General features: G+C 54.0%; 2 protein-coding genes across 2 annotated transcripts; one reads left to right on the top strand and one right to left on the bottom strand.

Annotated features, from left to right (window-relative positions):
• The first annotated feature begins 978 nt into the window (after positions 1–978).
• On the top strand, positions 979–14,451 carry PEX6 (peroxisomal biogenesis factor 6). The gene is made up of 17 exons (XM_061146733.1): positions 979–1,932; positions 3,595–3,758; positions 4,226–4,309; positions 8,542–8,644; positions 8,912–9,045; positions 9,676–9,787; positions 10,450–10,658; positions 11,226–11,421; positions 11,617–11,693; positions 11,828–11,960; positions 12,042–12,247; positions 12,384–12,445; positions 12,629–12,737; positions 13,026–13,142; positions 13,246–13,323; positions 13,484–13,623; positions 13,819–14,451. The coding sequence occupies exons 1-17, from the start codon at positions 1,051–1,053 to the stop codon at positions 13,953–13,955; spliced, it is 2,943 nt and encodes a 980-aa protein (XP_061002716.1). The 5' UTR covers positions 979–1,050; the 3' UTR covers positions 13,956–14,451.
• Positions 14,452–14,488: 37 nt separating this feature from the next.
• On the bottom strand, positions 14,489–17,906 carry GNMT (glycine N-methyltransferase). Its single transcript, XM_061146736.1, has 6 exons — positions 17,613–17,906; positions 16,252–16,379; positions 15,497–15,613; positions 15,215–15,357; positions 14,988–15,109; positions 14,489–14,907 (listed from the first exon to the last, which is right to left on the bottom strand). Exons 1-6 carry the CDS (start codon positions 17,816–17,818, stop codon positions 14,736–14,738), a joined length of 888 nt encoding a protein of 295 aa, XP_061002719.1. The 5' UTR covers positions 17,819–17,906; the 3' UTR covers positions 14,489–14,735.
• Between the last annotated feature and the right edge of the window lie 3,766 nt (positions 17,907–21,672).

The raw sequence follows: 21,672 nt of genomic DNA, 5'->3' as shown, positions 1-21,672 counted from the left end.
TGGCCAGGGATCAAACCTGTGACCCCTGCAATGGAAGCACTCAGTCCTAACCCCTGGACTGCCAGGGAATCCCCCAATCCATTGATTCTAAATGCAGGTATACTGTTAATAACTGGAAGTGTGGCCAACTAGTGTCCAGGTGTCTATACAGAGCAGTGGAGGTGGGGACAAAGCAGGACTGTTAAGTAACAGCCCAGATGAGAAACAAGCTGTTGGTCTGGTACTCATGACGGAAGCCTTGAATCTCTCTCTTCTGCCTGCTCTGCTGTCTGCTCCTCTCTAGGGTGGAAATAGGAATGGATCTCCAGTCTACAAGGATTGGTGGGAGAGAGCATCTAGTTTTGGAGAGATGAGAAAGGGAAGCTGCTTTGTCTTTCTTTCGAGCTTGAAAGAGCTCGAATGAACAGGACAATAAGCAGGACAAGAAACACTGGAACGTGGGTTTTGCGTAGGATGTGTTGGAACAGGTGTGGCAGCACCAAAGCACTAAAGGGCTACATGAATCACTTGCAGTAATTTAGCCAGCAGCCGCTCCACATCCAAAAGCCTGTCTGAGACACATAACCCTACCGCTCCCTCCTGCCACCTTCCTGCAAACCTCCAAACCTCAGTGCCTACAGTTCCACGAGTGGACACCTTCCTAAACACTCCACCCACAGCTCCCAGCAGCGGGCCAAGTTTGGTCCAGGGCACAAGGATCGTTCACTGATCATTCAGTAAACTGTTGAGGACATGCCGGCGGGGAGGTTAGTTGACAGACGTTTCTCCCCGGGCAGGCGCGGAAGGTAAATCCCTGTACACGCGTCTCACAAGCAGTGTGCGTAGACTACCCGGCCACAGTGACTGTGTTACTGCCGCCGAGGCACACCTTTCGGATCGATCCAAGGCGCAGCTCACCCTCCTGGAGCACGCCCTTGCACCCGACGCCCCGCCCACTTCCCTAGGGCCGCCCCTGCCGGAAGCGGAAGCGGCGTGTGAGTCGCCTGGACGTCTTTCTCTCACGCTCAGGAAGGCGCCCTGCTTCTCTGTGCTCTTTGGTCTCCTGTCACCATGGCGCTGGCAGTCTTGCGAGTCCTGGAGCCCTTCCCGACCGAGACACCCCCGTTGACGGTGCTGCTGCCGCCCGGGGGCCCGTGGCCTGCAGCAGGGCTGGGCCTAGTACTGGCGCTGAGGCCTGCAGGGGAGAGCCCGGCGGGTCCGGCGCTGCTGGTGGCCGCCCTCGAGGGACCCGGCGCGGGCACCGAAGAGCAGGGCCCGGGGCCCCCGCAGCTGCTGGTTAGCCGCGCGCTGCTGCATCTCCTGGCTCTGGGCTCCGGGGCGTGGGTGCGGGCGCGGCCGGTGCGGCGGCCCCCGTCGCTGGGCTGGGCGCTGCTTGGCACTTCATCTGGGCCCGGACTCGGACCGAGAGTCGGGCCGTTGCTAGTGAGGCGCGGAGAGACCCTGCCTGTGCCCGGACCGCGGGTGCTGGAGACGCGGCCGGCGTTGCAAGGGTTGCTGGGTCCAGGGACGCGGCTAGCTGTGACTGAGCTCCGTGGGCGGGCCAAACTGGGTCCAGAGGCTGAGAACAGCAGCCGGCTCCCTCTCCCGCCGGTGGTGTCTTCCTTCGCGGCCTCTGGCACAGTCCGGCGACTACGGGGCGTTCTGGGAGGGACTGGAGATGCACTGGGGGTGAGCCGGAGCTGTCTCCGCAGCCTCGGCCTCTTCCAGGGCGAATGGGTGTGGGTGACCCGGGCTGGAGAGTCATCGAACACGTCCCAGCCACATTTGGCCACAGTCCAAGTCCTAGAGCCTCGCTGGGACCTCTCTGAAAGACTGGGAGCCGGCTCTGGGCAGCCGGGAGAGCCTCTCGCCGACGGACTGGCCCTCGTGCCTGCCACTCTGTCTTTTAATCTCGGCTGTGATCCCCTGGACGTGGGGGAGCTCAAAATCCAGGTAGGATACAGGACTGAGATCAGGAATGCTTCCTTCTCTTTATCTCTTCTTTGCCTTAACTGAATTGGAAGATGAGAGCTGTAAAATTTGGATCCTTTACTCCTTAGAGCTTGGACTTTTCCCTTAACACCTCTTAGCCTTATTTATCCATTCTCTACAATTAAAACATGTTGGTGTAAGGGAAAGGCTTTCACTATTCAGGTGAAAGGTGAGAATTACAACCAAATTACCATGTGTAGTAATCTACGAAATCTAATCAGTTATTTGTTAAATTGTTGCAATGTATCCAACATTCTGGGCTTCCCAAGTAGTGGAAATCCACCTGCCAATGCAGGAGGCCTGGGTTTGATCCCTGGATCAGGAATATCCCTTGGAGGAGGAAATGGCTACCCACTCCAGTATTCTTGCTTGTAAAATCCAATGGACAGAGGAGCCTGGTGGAAGTTGGACATGACTGAGAACGCATGCACACACCTCCAGTATTGTATTGGGTAGTATGGAAGATCATACCTCCATCTTTTGCTCATGCTGTCCTTGACTTCAAGTTCCTTCCTATTGTGTTAACCTCCTCCTCCTTCAAGGCCCTTCTACAGATGCCACCTGCTTCTTAAAGCCTTGCAAAATCTCACACAAATTTAACATTGCTTCTTCCTATAGCATTTTGTACCTTTCAGAAAGCTTTTATTTTATAGTTTTGTTATGATCACATACGCTAATTCTCAATTGTATATTGTCCTTGAAGGGAAGGGCTTTTTATTACCCTTAGTGCTTTATGTTTAATTTTAATATTAGATTAAATACATCCAAGAGGAGTTTTTGCTTTCTACCTTTAAGGAACTTACTTCAAGAAGATAATTGTGTTCAGGGGGGCAAATATAGTCTACTGTTTAATTAAGCACCTGGATGTATGATTTAGGCCTACACTGACCAGTACAAAAGCTGCTAGCCCCTGGGTGGTTCTTTAAATCAACTGAAAGTAAGTAAAGTAAAAAATTCAGTTGTTTGATTGCTTTAGTTACATGTCGAGTGTTGAGTAGCCACATGTAAGTATAGAACATTTCTATCACTGTAGAAAGTTATATTAGGTAATGCTGGCATAGCTAGTTAGTGCTGTGGGACATCAAGAAGAGATAAAAGATATGCATGAATGGGAGTCAGGTGTGGCTTTCCTTCTAAGTGGAGGAAAAATACTGGAGCTCTCAGACAGGAGCTCATTCACCTGACCCAGCCCTTTCAGCTTCAGTGAGATCATGTCCTTTAACTGGAGCCTGAATTCAGTGTCCTCGCTAATGTCCAATTAATATTCCCAGTAGTTGCCTGGTGTCACTCAAATGACTTGTGGGATTAAATGTCTTTACCATTTCACTGGCTCTGGGCCAGTATAAAGGTGTCACAGAAGGGTTATCATCACTGAACTTTTTGGAGCTAGAGTCAGGAAAGTCAGAGTCAGAAGTCTCTTCCAGGTGTCCATTAGAAGGAGAGGTTTCTGTTTTCTAAGGAAGATAAAGGTCTTCAGCTCTACTCTCTTAGGTCTTCTGTCCCACAGCCCTTGTGGTTATGGGAAGGATAAAGGATGGAAGTAGAAGTGTTGGTTGCTAAAAGACTGGGCAGAGCCTGAGTCCTTGGGAGAAGGTTCTAAGGCGGTGGTTATTTCTCTCATAGAGGTATTTGGAGGGCTCCAGCACCCCTGAAGACAAAGGAAGCTGCTCAGTGCTGCCTGGGCCTCCGTTTGCCAAAGAGTTACACATCGAAATTGTGTCGTCTCCTCACTACAGCACTAATGGGAACTATGACCATGTCCTTTACCGGCACTTTCAGACACCCAGGTTAGCCGCTTCCCCCTTGCAGGAGGGTAGCACACCACCCTCAATGAACTCCTCCTATCCCAGGCCTGAGATTCAGATACCAGAAAGCCTCTGATTTTAAAAAGCCGCGGTTTAAGGCAGTATGGTGGCTAGAAGCCTCCTGGTGTGTCAGATAGGCAAGAGAAATCTGGGCCAGGAGGGTGAATCCAGAAATTCTAGATTGAGTAACCACTTTGATTTGAGGAGGCCCCCCAAAAAGCCAGGATCCTGCTTTGCCCCTCTCTCTGGTCTCTGATCCCCTCTCTGCCGTATCCCAAAGCTCTTTCTAGGTCAGGCTTGTTCTCTGGACAACTGCTTGGGATCTCTGGGTGGGCAGTAGGCCCCCGAGTAACAGTCTGCTGGTTGAGAGGGTGGGGCATGCGGGGATATGTCAGGCGCCTGCCATTAACTCCCATTGTGAGCTGACTAGGCCTACCGCTGTGTTACAGGGCAGTCCAGGAAGGGGATGTCCTGTGTGTGCCAACAGTTGGGCAAGTAGAGATCCTGGAAGGAAGCCCAGAGAAACTGCCCAGGTATGGAGCTGGCTCCTCTCCAGCAGCTGGGGTTCTTAATCTGCATGCAGGAGTCCTCAAGTTGAATGGAATAATTCTGTGCATAAGAACATTTTGTTGTTGTCATGCATGTTTTTCGAGAGAGAAGGTACCTACTCTCTTCATGTTCTCAAATAGGCGTGTGACTGAAAAGAGAATTAAGAGCCACTGCCTGCTGGCTTTGGGAGCTGTTTATCCTCAAATTGATCGGTGGTCCTAGGTATAGTAAAGCACTAAGAATGGCTTAATGGCCTAGTCCAAGGTGGGATTCCTCACTTTCTTTTTTTTTTTTTTGGCTGCACCTCGTGGCATGGGGAACTCCCCCAACCACGGATTGAACTCACAGCCCCTGCAGTGGAAGCTCAGCGTTTTAACCACTGAATCTCCAGGGAAGTCCCCCCTGCTTTCCATTCTTTTTAAAATAGTTTTATTTGTTTGTTTATTTATTTTATATTTTGGCTGTGCTGGGACTTCATTACTGTGTGGACTTTTGTCGAGTTGGAGAAAGCAGGGGCTACTCTCAAGGTGCACTAACTTCTCATTGCAGCGGCTTCTCTTGTTGCAGAGCACACGTTCTGGGGCATGTAGACTTCAGTAGTTGTGGCTCCCCAGCTCTGGAGCACGGGCTCAATAGTTGTAGCACATGGGCTTAGTTGCTTCACGGCATATGGGATCTTCCCTCACCAGGGATCAGATGCGTGTCTCTTGCATTGGCAGGTGGATTGTTTACCACTGAGCCATCAGGGAAGCCCTGCTTTCCATTCTCAACCAGTGTTGTTTGGGCCACACCTTCTGTACACTGAGCCGGAGTAGCCCCAGTACCATCATGGTTTCTCCTGTAATGGATGGAATGTGCACATGCTTTTCAGTCTTGTCTCCCAAGACAGGAGAGGAAGGGATTTGCCCTTAAGAGGCCTGCTGTCTTTCCATATCCTCAACAGAGAGTGAGAAAGAGAGTGTAACTGAGCCAGGGACCCAAAACAAGGAGGCCAACCTTTCTTCTCCTCCTGTTGATTCTGACTGCAGAGACTGCATATGAAATGGTAAGGCAAAGACTTCCCGTGGTTAAGACTGCACTCCCAATGCAGGGTGAGCAGGTTCGATCCCTGATGGGGGAACTAAGATACCACATGATGCAGCCAAAAAAAATTCAGAATTCAGAGACTGCTTGGCTTTATGTGAAGGGGGAAAATGTGTAGCTTCCTACTCCCAGATGGATTTCCTATAAGGATTTATTAGAGGAAGAAGACACTAACCCAACTTTCCAGGAAATTTCCAGTGAGGTGGTGGGACCACCCTGCAGAAACTTGGGCACAAGAGCCATCATGCCCAGGGTCTCAGGCCAAGCCAGTCAGGGTCCTCTGCTAAGAGAGCAGTGCCTTGTTTGGAGTACCTAATTCAGCTTTGGTCAACATTCAGAGCTTGGTTCTGGCCAGTGCTCAGTCTCTCCAATTTCAGGGCTGTGGTACCCAGAGGAGGGGCCTGGTGGTGTCATGTGTAATTCCATTTGGTGCTCCAGGGTGCTTCTTTGAGCTTTCCCATCAAATTTACAACTGGAGCCTAGTGGAGAATGCCCAGCTGCTCTCTGTCCTTCCCACTTCTGTTTTACATCTTGTGTGTGTGTGTGTGTGTGCTCAGTCGTGTCTGGCTCTTGGTGACTCCCTGGACTGTAGCCCACCAGGCTCTTCTGTCCATGGACTTTTCCAGGCAAGAATACTGGAATAGGTTGCCATTTCCTGCTCCAGGGGATTTCCTGACCCATGGATTGAACCCATATCTCTTGCATCTCTTGCATTGGCAGGCGAATTCTTTACCACTCTGCCACCTGGACGTCCATCAAATAGAGCAACTGTCTATGAGCTAGCTCTCTGTAGGAAAGCTGCAGAATGCCCACCCTTTGTACTTTGAAAGGAAAACAGGCACTCAACCCTCCTGAAATAGACTAGCAAGCCAGTTCTATTCCTGGACCTCCACCATATCGGCCCCTTGGAGACCTGCCTCCCTCCTCTGGGTGCTGAGCATGTAGTTCTTACCTCTGGGTGGGTTTGGAAAGGCAGGGCCGGGTGGGCAGATGGGTCCAAGGACAGAGATGAGTGCTGTACCCCCTACTGCCTGGACTTGATAAGAGGCTCCCTGGACGGAGGCTCCCCTGATCCCTGGCACGGAAGTCCACTGGGGGTGGTGCAACCCATCCTGCTCCCCTCTGCGCCACCTCCCACGCCAGGCCGTGCGCGGGGATCAAGCACCACTGTCTGCTGTCTGGCTCTCAGGAGCGCAACCCCGTGTCCCCCAGCAGTGTCCAGATATGTTCCAGAGGTCTGGCCCACCTCGCTGAGGTGGCCCACCCACTCTCCATGGACGGAGAGTGGGGCGGGGGGGATGGGGGATTGTTGGGGGAGAGGTGGGCGTGTCTCCCTCCCCGCTCCCTGCCCCAGTGCTCTTCCTCCTTGGATTCCACTGGCTGCCAGATGCATCTGACTGAGGTGGTTCAGCTTGATTGAGAGTCTAGGTTGTAGGCCCACCCATCACTTATTTATGGGCTTCCCTGGTGGCTCATACAGGAAAGAATCTGCCTGCAATGCGGGAGATCTGGGTTCGATTCCTGGGTTGGGAAGATGGGTTCGATTCCGTTGGAGATGGGAATGGCAGCCCACTCCAGTATTGCTGCCTGGAGAATCCCATGGACAGAGGAGCCTGGTGAGCTACAATCCATGGGGTCCCATTGAGTCGGACATGCCTGAGCAGCTAACACAACACTTATTTATAATGAAGAGCAGTAAGACAGGGAATTCCCTGGGGGTCCAGTGGTAAGGACTCACTGTTTTCATTGCCAGGGCTGGGCTCAATCCTCGGTTGGGGAACTAAGACGCCACCAACCACACAGTGCAGCCAACCAAACAAACAGAAAAAACCAGTGGGACAGCTTTCCTTATGTTCCAGTTATCACAGTCAGCGCCTCTGGTGGTAGTTCATAACCTAATATGCCTCCCCTTCCACGTGAAGGCGTTCCCACCCCCACCCCTCTCTGCTGCCAGAGGGAGCAGCTATGTGACTGTGGGACACAGCAAAGGAATTTGTACCCCAGTTAGACCTGAAAGAGGCCCAGGCTCTGCCGTTGCCGTGCTGCCTGAGGCTTAAAGATGGGAGTAGTTCCTCTCTATCTGGAAAGCTGGACTAGTAATTGCTGTCTGCTACCCTCGCCCCCTTAGTAGGTTAAGTAAGCCTAACTCTCTCTAACACTAACCAGTGACTACACAGCCCTGGTTATGGCTGGGAGCTTTTGAAAAATAAAAATGCCTGAGCCCCACCCCAGACCTATTAGAGCAGAATCAGGGTGAGGCTAGAGCCTGTGCAGTCTTTTTTTTTTCCCCCAAAGGAAGGAAAATGTTCATTGTAAAATTCAGATATAGTTCACATACCATAAAATTCACACTTTTAAGGTATATAATTCAGCGGCTTTTAGTATATTCACAGGGTTGTGCCATCAACATCACTAATTCCAAAACATTTTCCTCACCCCAGAAAGAAACCCCCACCCACCAGCAGTCACTCCCCATTCCCTCCTTCCCTCTGCTTCTGGCAACCACTCCTCTACTGAATGGAATCACAGTATGTGAGAGATGTTGGGTTTTTGTTTTTTTTTTAAGTTTCACAGATAATTCTGATGTATAGCCTACATAGAGAATCATTAATCACTAAATGTCATTATGAAGGAATCTGCTTGCAATTAGATCTTGTGGGTGACTGAGTAAGAGCTGAAGACTCTTTCTTCTGAGGTTTTGGGTGGCCTTGGTGGTACATTTTTTTTTTCTTTTTTTGTGGGTGCATATTTGAGGGAGAGTCTGTGTTCTCAAGCTAGTGAACACGGTCAGATGGTCACTGCTTGGTGCAGCAGAGGCTTCTCCCGTTGGGGTGAGTAGGCAGGAGAAACACACCGTCAAGGTGATGTTGGTATGAGGGATGCCAAGGACAGGCACAGCTCCTGCTCTCAAAATGTGTATGATCCCGTCAGAGAGATAAAGAAGACCACCTGCTTTCCTTTACCACCACATCCCCCGCTTCCTCCCCACCTCTGCCACATCTGGGGGGCATTTCTTTGCGCTGCTCTTCCATTTGTCCCTGCAGCGGACCTCTGATTGAGGCAGCGCCTTGCCCATAAGGAGGGGTGGATGGGGGCTCTGGATCTGGGGTTCATTGGGCCTCTTTCCCTACAGGTGGCAAGAGATGTTTTTTAAAGTGAAGAAAACAGTTGGGGAGGCTCCAGATGGGCAAGACAGAGCCTACTTAGCCGACACCACCCATACCTCCTTGTACTTGGTGAGGCCCTGGCGGTGGGGGTTGACCTGGGGAAAGGAGCAGAAAGAACTTCCAGAGAACAAACTTGTGGCTGCCAAGGGGGAAAGGAGTTGGGGAAGGCATGGAGTGGGAGTTCGGGATTAGTAGATGCAAACTTTTATATACGTGTATAACTGAATCACTGTGCCGTATGGTAGAAAGTAACACCACATTGTAAATCAACCATACTTCAATAAAGTAAATAAAAAAGAACTTCTAGAAACTAAAGCTTCCTCCCACCTTTCACAGGTAGGTTCTACCCTGAGCCTCGTTCCAAGGCTTCCTTCAGGGGACTCCACTCCCTGGAGCAGCTTGTCTCCTCCAGGCCTGGAGGCCTTGGTGACCGAGCTCTGTGCTGCCCTGAAGCCTCGCCTCCAGCCAGGGTGAGTGAGGAGGCTGCAGCCTCGGTGTGAGAGAAGCCTGCCTGGAGCATCCCCGGAGGAGCAGCAGGCCAGACAAGCAGTGCCTGATGCCCTGGCTATGGTGGGATTGGGTGGGCCTCCCTCCAACCATCGGGCCCAGGCCACTAGCCCATGTCCTGCCCATAAGCAAATTCCCAGACTTCTTTTCTGGAGTAACCTCTGCCCTCCAAGGTCAGCTGTGGAGGGAGGCTTTCCCCCACGGTCATTTGTCTCTGAGGCTGCCCTTCCCTTGGGGAGCCCACTAGTCATCCCAACCTTCACCACCTGGGCCCTGAAAGACAAGGTCCTTATGCCACTGGCCCACATTTAGTCACAGACCCCTCCCTAATTCCCTCCATACAATCCAGACCAAACAAAACAGCCAAGGCTTCACTGATGACAAAAAGAATTTAGTCTGCTGAATATGCCCCAGGTCCCTGCCAGAATTCCACTGATGGTATGGGAAATACGGCTTCACCATGTAGTGGTGGCCCTGGCGGGGAGGGGTGCCTCAAGGAGAGTGTCTGCTTTCTGGACCCAAGGATGCCTGTGTCACTCAGGACTCCCTTCTGGGCAGGATGGAGGAAGCAAATGTCTGTTCTCTGGTTGCAGGGGTGCCCTGCTGACAGGGACTGGCAGTGTCCTTCTACGGGGCCCCCCAGGCAGTGGGAAGACCACTGCAGTCGCTGCCGCCTGCAGCCGCCTTGGGCTCCACTTATTGAAGGTGAGGGTCCTAGAGAGTAGACCCCCAACTCCATCTCCTCCGCAGCCCGTAGTCTCCTTCTCCCCTCTGACCACTAGCTAGGCTCTACCACTTCAGCCCATTGGGCCAGTGGGTCAGGCATAGTGCTGTGATGCTGAGCTACCAAGAGATGCTCTCAAGAAGGACACTCTGGGACTTCCTTGGTGGTCCGGTGGTTAAGAATCTGTCTGCCAGTGAAGGGGACACAAGTTTGATCCCTGATCCAGGAAGACCCCACATGCTGCAGAGCAGCTAAGCCCGTGCACCACAACTACTGAAACCCACGTGCCCTGGAGCCCGTGCTCTGCAATAAGAGAAGCCACCGCAATGAGAAGCCTGCGTGCTGCAACTAGAGAGTAGCCCCCACTCGCTGCAAAGAAAGCCCATGCACAGCAAGGAAGACCCAGTGCAGCCAAAAATAAAATTAATAATTTTAAAAAGAGGACACACCAAGGTTTTGGTGGGCAGTCCAGGGAATGTGGTTAGGGAAAAGAAGAGTTAGGGCTTGGCCAGTGTTACCTTCTGCCCCCGTCCCCACCCTCCTAAAAGACGGCTTGTACCTTCTGACCCCTCCCCCCATTCTCCTGCCCCGGTCAGGCCTGCCCCTTCCCTTGCTCACAGGCCCATCGGGACCCCCTCCCCAGGTGCCCTGCTCCAGCCTCTGTGCAGACAGTAGCGGTGCTGTGGAGACAAAACTGCAGGCCACTTTCTCCCGGGCCCGGTGTTGCCGGCCAGTGGTTCTTTTGCTGACAGCCGTGGACCTGCTGGGCCGGGACCGTGATGGACTAGGCGAGGACGCCCGGGTAGTGGCCACGCTGCGTCACCTCCTGCTGGATGAAGACCTGCCCTCCAGGTAGCATCCAGCGCTGAGCGGAGAAAGGAGGGGGGGTCCAGCACTCTCCCCCACCCCCTCAGTGGCTTCTCAGACAGCCACCTGGCGGTTCTCCAGGCAGCCCTGAGCTGAGGGGGTAGGGGTGCCCAGAGGGAGGAGGGTGCGGGCCCTGTTACTTCTTATATGTGCTTAGTTGCTCGATCGTGTCCAACTCTGCGACCCCATGGACTGTAGCCCACCAGGCTCCCCTGTCCATGGGATTCTCCAGGCAAGAATACTGGAGTGGGTTGCCATTCCCTTTTCCAGGGGATCTTCCCAACCCAGGGATTGCACCCGCATTCTCTTGCATTGTAGGCAGATTCTTTACTGACTGAGCCATGGGCTGTTTCTTGGGGAACGCTAAGGCACAGCCTCTGCCCTCATTGAGCTCCCTGTGTGTAGGGGGATGCCCCATCTGGGAAGCTTTGGGGCTCCCATCTCCCTCTCCCATCCCTGCCCCCAGCCACCCTCCTGCACCAGCCTCGGGACGACCAGCCTCAGGGGCTGCCGGCCACTTTCCCACCCTCAGGACCCGCTCCCTGTCCGCAGCTGCCCTCCCCTGCTGGTCGTGGCCACCACCAGCCGGGCCCAGGACCTGCCCGCAGACGTGCAGACGGCGTTTCCCCATGAGCTGGAGGTGCCCGTGCTAGCGGAGGCGCAGCGGCTCAGCATCCTCCGGGCCCTCACCGCCCACCTCCCCCTGGGCCAAGAGGTGAACTTGGCGCAGCTGGCGCGGCGGTGTGCGGTGAGTACCCCCGACAGGGCGCCGGCCTCCCTGCGCTCTCTCTTGGGGGGCAGTCCTGCTGCCACGCAAGTGAGGGTAGAAAACCCGAGGCCTCAGCGCTGGGCCTTGGCACCAGCCAGGGGACCTCCCGTCCCTCCCCCCGAGGGTGCCTGCCTACTGTGCCCTGCTGACGTGTGCTCTCCTGTGCGTCCCCAGGGCTTTGTGGTGGGGGATCTCTATGCCCTTTTGACCCACAGCAGCCGGGCAGCCTGCAGCAGGATCAAGAACTCAGGGTAAAGAAGCTGGGCGCAGGAGGGGCAAGAGGCGCAGGCAGGGGGTGGAAAGGGAGGGAGGAAAGTGAGGGCCATGGTGGGAAGGAGGCCTCAGGGCTGGTCCTCCACAGGCCTCCCTGGGTTTCTCTTTGCAGCTGGGCCGGCGGTTTGAGTGAGGAGGATGAGGGGGAGCTGTGTGCGGCGGGCTTCCCTCTCCTGGCTGAGGACTTCGGGCAGGCGCTGGAGCAGCTGCAGGCCGCTCACTCCCAGGCCATCGGAGCCCCCAGGGTAGACACTCGAGGCCCATGGGGGTGGGACCGGAGCGCCCTCCACCAGCTGGTGCCCAGCCACACCCTTCCCATCTCCTAGATCCCCTCGGTGTCCTGGCACGACGTGGGCGGGCTACAGGAGGTGAAGAAGGAGATTCTAGAGACGATTCAGCTTCCTCTGGAGCACCCTGAGCTGCTCAGCCTGGGCCTAAGGCGCTCTGGCCTTCTGCTGCACGGGCCCCCTGGCACGGGCAAGACCCTCCTGGCCAAGGCGGTGGCCACGGAGTGCAGCCTCACCTTCCTCAGGTGGCAACCGGGCCTGGCCAGGAGGGTGGGTGGACTGGGGTCTGCGACTGGCTGGGGAGTAGGAGGGGTGGCCAGGAGGTCAGTTGTGTGTTTCTGCATCTTAAGGAGTCTCACCCTCTCCTATCACCTCCCACAGCGTGAAAGGGCCCGAGCTCATCAACATGTACGTGGGCCAAAGCGAGGAGAATGTACGGGAAGGTGAGTGGGTGGGGGCGGAGGAAGAGCCTTCAGGCTGCTGGCTAGTCTTCCTCTCCCCAGGTCAGGTTCCTGCCTGGAGGGGCCTCCACCTGAAGTGCTAGTGATCAGCTGTCAACCTGGGTTGCCCTCCCCATCTCCTGACATCTAACCCCTACCCCGTCCCATGGGCCCCTCTCTCCTCAGTGTTTGCCCGGGCCAGGGCCGCAGCTCCCTGCATCATCTTCTTTGATGAACTGGACTCCTTGGCCCCAAATCGGGGGCGAAGTGGAGACTCTGGAGGTGTGATGGACAGGTGGGGGTCTGAGCCAGGATTCTAGGGTCCAAGACGGAGGGATGTGAGATAGGTTGTACTGGTCTTTGCCGCCCAAAGAACCTTCTGGTTCTGTGATCATTTAGCAGAAGCTAAAAGAGGCTGTGGAGTTGGGTGTGGGGTTTTGAGGAGATGGGGGCCAGGGTGGCAGGGTCCACAGGGCACGATCGGGCAGGGGGCCCTGTGCAGCCAGCCTACAGAGGGGCACCCGGTGGAGGGGAGAGGGTGAGGATGCCCCGAGCACTCTCGTTTTCACTCCCTCCTTCACAGGGTGGTGTCACAGCTCCTGGCCGAGCTAGACGGGCTTCACAGCACCCAGGATGTGTTCGTGATCGGAGCCACCAACAGACCAGACCTGCTGGACCCCGCCCTCCTGCGGCCCGGCAGGTGTGCACCCTCCACCAGGCCCCTCTGGGCTTGTCCCGCAACCCCTGTCTGTGCCTCTCCACCCTCACACCAGGCTCCCTGACACCCACCTATCTCCCTAAAGGTTTGACAAGCTGGTGTTTGTGGGGGTGAATGAGGACCGCGCCTCCCAGCTCCGTGTTCTGAGCGCCATCACACGCAAGTATGCCCCATTAGAGAGAGACCTCCCCCGCCCCCGGGGGCTTGGGCCATGGGATGGTTAGAATATGAGTGCAAAGCCCTCAATAAGCTGGTCAGAGATGCCTTCTGATGGAGTCGGGGAAGCCAAGTAGGACTCTTTCTCTCCTGTATCCCTACAACAGGTTCAGGCTGGAGCCCTCTGTGAGCCTGGTGGACGTCCTCGACCACTGCCCACCCCAGCTGACGGGCGCTGACCTCTACTCCTTATGCTCCGACGCCATGACAGCTGCCCTCAAACGCCGAGTTCGGGACCTGGAGGAAGGTGAGCCGCTCCCCCGGCCCAGAGGTCAACCAGAAACCTAGTGGGCATGAGGCCTGCTTCTGGATTTCAGAGGAGGGTCTATTGACCCCTGGGGGACTCCGGGCAAGAAGGTGCCTACACAGGGTGCTCCCCTGCTCGGGCAGAGACCACAGCATCCGTGCCCCAGCTGTCCTCACCTCCCCTTGTCAACCCCAGGCCTGGAGCCCGGGAGCTCAGCCCTGCTGCTCACCATGGAGGACCTGCTGCAGGCCGCAGCCCGGCTGCAGCCCTCAGTCAGCGAGCACGAGCTGCTCCGGTACAAGCGCATCCAACGCAAGTTTGCCGCCTGCTAGGAGCCCCCTGCTGCCTGGGACCTGCCCACAGGGGCTCATGGAGCCCTGAGAGACCAAACGCCACCACCCGCCCACCTGAATGCTGCCTACCTCCGGGCAACCCCCTGGGTGCTAAGTGCCATCGGGAGCCCCAGGAGAGCTCAGGACGCAACCTCTTCGGACCTGTCCACCCTCCGGGCCAGCTCCAACCCTCAGGCCCCTTTGCTCAGGAGGAGGGATCAGGCCCTGAGGGAAGCCCCGGTGGGAACTGTGGAAATCTCTCAGTTGTGTCCGATTCTTTGTGACCCATTGGACACAGGAGCCTGCCAGACTCCTCTGTCCACGGAATTCTCCAGGCCAGAATACTGGAGCAGGTAGCTGTTCCCTTCTCCAGGGGGGTCTTCCCAACCCAGGGATCAAAACCCAAATCTCCCTCATTGCAGGCGGGTTCTTCACCATCTGAGCCACCAGGGAAGCCCCATTTGGGCCTGAAAATAAAGTGTGTGCTGCCCCCTGCTGGAGTTGCAGTCTGAAAGGTCGGTGTGGGGACCAGCAGGGCTGTGGAGGCGCAAAACCCCAGAGCCTCATCCTTCTGACGTGAACACAAGGGGAACAGGACCAGAACAGGCACAGACTGTATTGTTCAGCCTTCCATCCTCCTGAGCCCAGCGGCAGTCTGCCCCTCCCCACACCCCCAGGATCCGCACTGAAGGGGCCGCACTCGGAGTGGAGCCACCAGTCCCCTCCTCCCCAGACAGAGCCTGGCAGCTCTGGGGCTGAGTGTGGGAGCCAAGGCCTCGCTCAGGCCATCTTCTTGAGCACGTGGATGAAATAGCAGGGAATGTAGGCCTGGCCCGGCTTGTAAGGTTTGAAGTCGCCCAGGACGCTGTGCTGGCACTTGCCCCCGAAGGCTGTTCGAAGCAACTCGGTAAAGGATGCCAGGCAGTGAGGGTAGTAGGAGAGCCGGAACTTACTACAACAGAGCCCCGGACCTGCCGTGAGGACTGGTGGTCTTGGCACCCGCCCCCCGCCCCCACTTCGCCAAGTCAGTACCTCAAGCCAGGAGAACCGCTCTGGCCTGTCCCCGGCACCTGCACCGTGTAATCCAGGGTCACCATGTGGGCCTTGTTGTTCACGGTCAGCACTGACGTCGTGATGTCCTTGGTCAAGTCACTCTGCAGGCAGTGTTGCCAGCTGTGTCAACCTCTGCAACTACCACGAGGCCGGGACCCCAGGACCACACCTCCCGCCCCGGGCCTGCCCTGCCCAGGGGGCCCCACCTTATAGTAGATGTTTTTTCCTGGAGGTGCGCACCCTGTGCTGAGGATGTGGTCGTAGTTGCGGTGATCAATGACCAGCACGCCCCCTGACCGCACCATGCTCGCGATGTTACTCAGGGCCAGCCGGTGCTCACTCTGGTCCCCTGAACCAGGCGGGAACAGAGAGGCTGCGTCTGCTCAGGGCCCCCAGTACCAGTATCCCTCCCGTCTTTCTCCTCCCCAGGGGTCTGGAAAGGGTATAGTTCAAAGCAGGTTCCACTCCCAGGCCACCCTCTCTCTCACCTTTGCAGTCTGGCAAGTGGGCAAAACTGTTTCCAAGGCAAATGACAGCATCAAAGCCACCCCCTGGTGGCTGGGGCACGTCTTTGTCCAGAGTCATCCAGTTAGCTTCTTCAATGACTGGGGGCCAGGGAGGGGAAGAGGGATCAGGGAGGCACCCACCTCCACCAAGGGCAGTCGTGCCTCAGTTTCCCCTTCAAGACACGCATAGGGACTCCCCATCCGGTCAGGGGGAGGAGATCATTATGGACATGGAGGGTGAAGGGGACCAGGGGCCCAGGGGAGAGGAAACCATGGTTGGGAAGGAGGGCTCTGTGCTCATGGGTTTTTATTTGGGCGGACAGCACGCTGCCCACTGTCCAGGACAAGCCCACTGTCCAAGATGGGCTTTCCTGGTGGCTCAGTTGATAAAAAAAAAAAAAAAAAAAAAACCTGCCTGCAATGTGGGAGACCTAGGTTCGATCCCAGGGCTGGGAAGATCCCCTGGAGAAGGGAACGGCTACCCACTCTAGTATTCTGGCCTGGAGAATTCCATGGACTGTATAGTCCATGGGGTCACAAACAGTCGAAAACAAACTGAGCGACTTTCACAGGACACTCTAAACATAATTAAAACTAGTCCCTCATTCTGGTGTGTAAGGCTCCCTTTTCAGGGAAATGACAGTGATTTCTTCCTTTGAGGAAAACAGCTCCCCACCACAAGTGATAAAGGAGCCCAGGGTAGGGAGAACTGAGGACACCTGGCTGGACCCACGTACCCCACTTGTCAAAGGCAGGATCGTGCCTCCGGTTCCAGCGCTCCTTGAGAGCATACTTCAGCATCTTGTCACTGGCATCCACGCTTGTCACATTGAAGCCCTCTTCCACCAGCATGATGGAGTCCACCCTGGGCAGGACCAGGAATGACAGTCAGAGAGGGGCAGTCAGGGAGGCCTGGAAAGGCAAAGAGGAGGCCCTGTGCTGGACACTCTTGTCCCCTCCACTCTTCAGAGTCCACTCCTCTGTTTCCTATCCCCAGGCTCTCTCCACTGACCTCAAGTGACCTGGCAAATCTGTTTCTTATCACCCGGTGGTAACTTTTCTTTTTTGTTTCTCAGCACCAAGTCAGGTATTGTACAAATGTGTGTTAATCCTTATGGCAATCCAGGGACTTCCCTGGTGGTTCGGTGGATAAGACTCTGCACTCCCAATGCAGGGGGCCCAGGCTGGATCCCTGGTAGGGAAACTAAGATCCCACATACTGCAGCGAGAGAAGTCTGTGCCCCACAGTGAAGACTCAGTACAACAAAAATAAGTAATTAAAAAAAAAAAAAAAATCCTCATGGCAATCCAGTAAGGTAGGTGGTGTTATCCCTATTTGAGAGATGGGGAAACTGAAGCTCCTGCAAGTTAAATAACTGGAGCACAGGAGGTAGTGTAGCATGGTGGGTCTTTTTCTTTTCGTTTTTGGCAGTCCCATGAGGCTTGCAGGATCTCAGTTCCCCCACCAGCTATTGAACCCAGGCCCTGGGCCGTGAAACCTCTGAGTCCTAACCATTAGGCCACCAGGGAACTGCCAGATGGTGGTTCAGAGCACAAGCCAGACCTTAGCCAACCTGGGTCCACATCTTTGTTCCACCTTTACCTCTCTGAGGCCAAATTTCTGCAACTGTAAATAGCTATCACTACTTACCAAACGGGGTTTTGTAAGGATTTTAAAAACTGATGTGGCAGAAACACATCACGTTGAACAAGTGTTAAGTGTGAACGCTGCCGCTGGAGCCAGATTCGACCTTATGTGAGGCTGGCCCCAAAACCCGGTCCTTGGGCCGCCGCCCTGGCGAACCCGCCTTCCCCATCCACTGTGCCCACACCCTCGCTCTCATCTTGGGTCTCCTCGGCCCCGTCCTGCCCGTTCTGCCTGGGCAAACACTCATTCCCCGCCCTGGCGTCGCGCCCCAGCCCCGGCTCCCGGGACGGCGGAGGAGGCTGCCCCGACGTGCCCGCCCGTGGTCCTGCGGCCCGGCTGCCCCGGCCAAGCCGACCCCATCCGCTCGGTGCCCCGGGTACCCGCTCTCCCGGGTCCCCTGCCCGCGCCCCGCTCGCGCTCACTGCGGCCCCGGGGCCCCGCCGCGCTCACCCGGTGCCGCAGGCCACGTCGAGCACCCGCTGGCAGCCGTGCTGGCGCAGTAGCTGGAGCAGCCAGGCCTTGTACTCCGCGGTGCGGCTGCGGGTGTCCCCGATGTACAGCTGCCACACGCGCGCCGCCTCTCCGTCCGCGTACTGGTCCGGGAGCCCTTCAGCCGCCACCCCCAGGGAGCGGGTCCGGTACACGCTGTCCACCATCCTTCGACACGTCTGGCTCCGCCGCCGCCGCCGCCGCCGCCACCGGCTCCGGCAGGGGCAGCATTTATAACGCGGCCCCTGCCGGAGCGCCGGCCGCCCCACCTGCCCAATGGCAGGTGAGCGCGCGGACACGCCCCTGCCGGGCTCCCGGCCCGGGGCCGCGGGGAGGGCGCGGCCTGGCAATCCTGGACGAGCCCTACCCGCCTGCCTGAAGATCCGGCCCTCCGGACCATCCCTCGGCGGGAAAGGACCCTCCCAAGGCGCCGGCCCACTCAACCCGGGTCGCTGGAGGGCCGGGGAGGCGGGGCAGGAGAAGGGTAGCAGTGAGAATGCCCGCTCCACCCTCGCCCCAGGCTGGAAAGAAACTTGAGTCCGCAGAGTTGAGGGCCCAGGGCTGAACCGTTCGTTGCAGGGGGAGAAAAAAAGGTATTAGCATATCTAAACAAGGACTGTCCAGCTGAAGGAGGGCCTGGTCAGCTAGCGAAGGGAGGAAGGGGGATAATGCTGGCTCAGTCCAGGAGCGGTTCTGGCTCAATTCCACCCGGCTGGGGGCAGGCGCTCCTCTATCCTGCAGGTGAGGCATCAAGCCTTTTCTAAACGCCTCAGATGCATTCTGATTAAAATTCCTCTCCCACCACGCGCCCTTCTAAAGACCAACTGCTTTCCACGGAGGTGCCCACAGAGTGGGAAGTCCAGGGTCAGGGCTGGGAGTGTCCAGGGCTCTTGCTATCACATTGTTCATTGTCATTTCATAAATTGGTCTTTTGCCTTGATTAGTGTACATTCACCCTTCCTTCCCAAAGCAGAAGGTCTCTTCCTGGGACAAGACCCTGCACTGAGATGGATGGTGCCCAGAAAAATGCTGCTACCCAGGGAACCCCAAGACAGCAAGAACAGCCTTCCCCACCTGTCTTTGTTCTTCTGGCTTCAGAAAGAGCCAGGATGGGGCTTCTAACCCTAGTGATTAAGAATCCACCTTGCAGTGCTCGCTTCGGCAGCACATATACTAAAAAGAATCCACCTAGCAATGCAAGGGACACTGGTTCAATCTCTGATCTGGGAAGACCGCACATGCCTCAGGGCAACTAAGCCCCTGGGCCATGTTGTAGTCATTCCTGGAAACAAACTCACTCAGAAGGACAATGCGGACAGTGGAGTGCAGTTTATGACACCAGCGGGCCCAAGGCAGAGTCTCCTCTTAGTCAAGGACCCTGACCAGTTTTTGTGAAAACCTTGTATACCCTAAGCGTACATGCCCAAACCCACCTCCACGTGCCCAAACCCACCTCCCCCAAATTTCCTGAAACTAGTTTGAACAAAGGAAAAAGATACAGTCAAAGTTAACCCTTGATACATAAGCCTTAAGCCTAGGTAGTTAACAATGGACAATTATCAATAGGCCTGTGGTCATACCCCATTAAGCATAATAGAATGTATGATTCTATTCAGTTACACAGATAATTAGGGTGTTCTTTTAGGTGATGGGGGCCTAGTTTTCCTGTTGGTCTGTCATTTCCATAGATACTGGGCATATAGCTCAAAGTCCACAGTCCGGCCCCAAATGGAGTCCAGCTTTCAAGATAGAGCCTGTTCTGTTTCCTCCTTCAGCCACAGCCAGAGCCCACTCACCCGGAGCCTGTGCTCCGCAGTAAGGGAAGCTGCCACAATGAGAAGCTCACATGCTGCAGCTAGAGAGCGGCCAGCACACAGCAAGGAAATAAAGAGCCGAAGGACCCTCCACTCCCCTCCCACTTCTACCATCTATATAATCCTGCAGGTGGAGGAACCCCAAAGATATATAATCATTCTTACCTTTCAACAGAAAGTATCAGCACACAAAGGACCTCAAATGGGCCTGTCCATTTGCAGGTAGTGGAGTCTTGTGTTCACACCACGCTACAGATAGATCTTTGGCCACATGCTTAGAAAGACATTGTACTGGGGAGTTTATAATAGAATTTTTAAAAAAATAATATGAATGCTGATAGTAAATTTGTATTTTTTTAAATATATAGTTTCTTTATTAAAAATTATAGCTTCTAAATATACTTTTCATTTCAAAGATAAGATTTTTGTTCTGAAGTTAGTAATTATTTGATTTTTTTCTCATTCAGAGGCATTTTTTAAAAAGTTAAGACCAGAGTACATGTAAAATTTCATGGACCTTTTTGCTTTCTTTCTTTTTACTTTTAACTGTCAAAAGCATACTTTCTTCTCTTGACCATAAATTACTGAGCCTTAAGCATCATTTTTGGCTACACTGAGAGGATGTGCTGTGACTTGTTTAATCATTCCCCATGTTATGAACATTTAAAATGCACTCATAATTTTTCAAAAGAGTGAACATGTAGATGGTTATGATGGAATCATTTTCCAAATGGAATTTTTCTATTAATTGATACTGTCACCCAAAACAAATATTTGTTTCAGTGCTTCTCTACATGAAGATATTATTCATGGATATCTCACTGGGTAGAAAATTATACCTAATTGTTGTAATCTTCTTTAATTACCACCAAAATGTACCAAGTAATTGCAGTCCTTCATTGCTAAATTATTTGTCCATGTCCTCTGCCCACTGAAATATATCAAAACTGCCTTTTATTTTACTTGGTTAGTCACTGTGAATTTTAGATAACCCAAATCTGAGGCCCTGGGCCGAGGAAGGGAAAGTCATAGAATATAAACCAATTTATAGTTTGACTCAGCTGAAAATAAGAATGGGATTCTTTAGGCAAGAATACTGGAGTGGGTTGCCATTTCCTCCTCCAGAGATCTTCCTGACCCAGGGATCAAACCTGCGCCTCTTGAGGCTCCTGCATTGACAGGTGAATTCTTTACCACTGAGCCACCTGGGAATCCCCCCCACATGTATAATATGTTTAAAAAGAGATTCTAGGTTGGGAATATGGCTGCAATGGAACAAACTCTAAGACTATACCTATTTAAGGACACATTAAAATCTTAGGGTTGGAATTATATACAGTAACTACAAATGGAAGACATTCTGGATGTCTTTGTTTTGATTTAGAACAGGTAGAAATTCATTGTTCAGAGGAGGGATATCAATTTCCAAACTCTAGTTCAAGCTGCTGAAAAGAAATCTTCTCTGCTGATAACCCAGATTGACCACTGTGATGCCCACATGAAGTCTGCTAATGGATTTTTATCACAGTGGATCCTTTCTTAGCCTTTTCAATATATGATGTAAGACTCAATCTGCTTTAATAAAGTCCCATCAGGTAAGTGTAAAATTGGTCCCTATATTGGTGGGTGGTAACACTAATTGATGGTGGCTACGTTACTATTAAGCTTAGTGCATCTATGAGTATTTCATCAATGTGCTAACCTCCAGTAAAATCTCTTATGAATATATTGATCTCACTGATCTGGATTTTTTTTTTTTTTTTGGATTTTTAAAAATTATTATTTTCTGTTTGTTTGTTTTGTTGTTTAGTTTTTTGCAGCTTGTGGGATCTTAGTTCCCCAACCAGGGATTGAACCCAGGCCCTTGGCAGTGGCAGTTCAGAGTCCTACCTATGGACCACCAGGAAATTCACTGAGCTGCTCTCCCATGTGAAAATGACATACGTTTGAGCCCTGGTAACATACTGCTCCCAGAAACAGGCGACTGGGCACGTGCTGTCACATGTTGATGAAAGGAATAATAAAATACCAAGACCACTTTGGTGAGCAGTTCTAACAAAATAACACCTGGGGACTTCTCTGCTGGCCCAGTGGTTGAGAATCTGCCTGCCAACTCATGGGATGTGGGTTCAATCCCTGGTCCAGGAATATTCCACGTGCTGCTGGGCAGCTAAGCCAGTGAACCACAGCTACTGAAACCTACACAC

Source organism: Dama dama, chromosome 7, assembly GCF_033118175.1.
Source record: "Dama dama isolate Ldn47 chromosome 7, ASM3311817v1, whole genome shotgun sequence".
NCBI lineage: Eukaryota > Metazoa > Chordata > Mammalia > Artiodactyla > Cervidae > Dama > Dama dama.
Note: the sequence above shows the minus strand (reverse complement) of the source record. Positions and strands in the feature narration are given on the sequence as shown.

What these genes read in the sequence shown, in the direction of transcription:
- PEX6 (XM_061146733.1), top strand. Translation starts at nt 1,051, where the DNA reads ATGGCGCTGGCAGTCTTGCGAGTCCTGGAGCCCTTCCCGACCGAGACA. An exon ending in GATGAAGACCTGCCCTCCAG is followed by an intron (nt 10,659 to 11,225) that starts GTAGCATCCAGC and finishes CCCTGTCCGCAG; the next exon opens with CTGCCCTCCCCTGCTGGTCG. An exon ending in AGTTCGGGACCTGGAGGAAG is followed by an intron (nt 13,624 to 13,818) that starts GTGAGCCGCTCC and finishes TGTCAACCCCAG; the next exon opens with GCCTGGAGCCCGGGAGCTCA.
- GNMT (XM_061146736.1), bottom strand. Translation starts at nt 17,818, where the DNA reads ATGGTGGACAGCGTGTACCGGACCCGCTCCCTGGGGGTGGCGGCTGAA. An exon ending in GACGTGGCCTGCGGCACCGG is followed by an intron (nt 16,380 to 17,612) that starts GTGAGCGCGGCG and finishes GGTCCTGCCCAG; the next exon opens with GGTGGACTCCATCATGCTGG. An exon ending in AGCGGTTCTCCTGGCTTGAG is followed by an intron (nt 14,908 to 14,987) that starts GTACTGACTTGG and finishes GCTCTGTTGTAG; the next exon opens with TAAGTTCCGGCTCTCCTACT.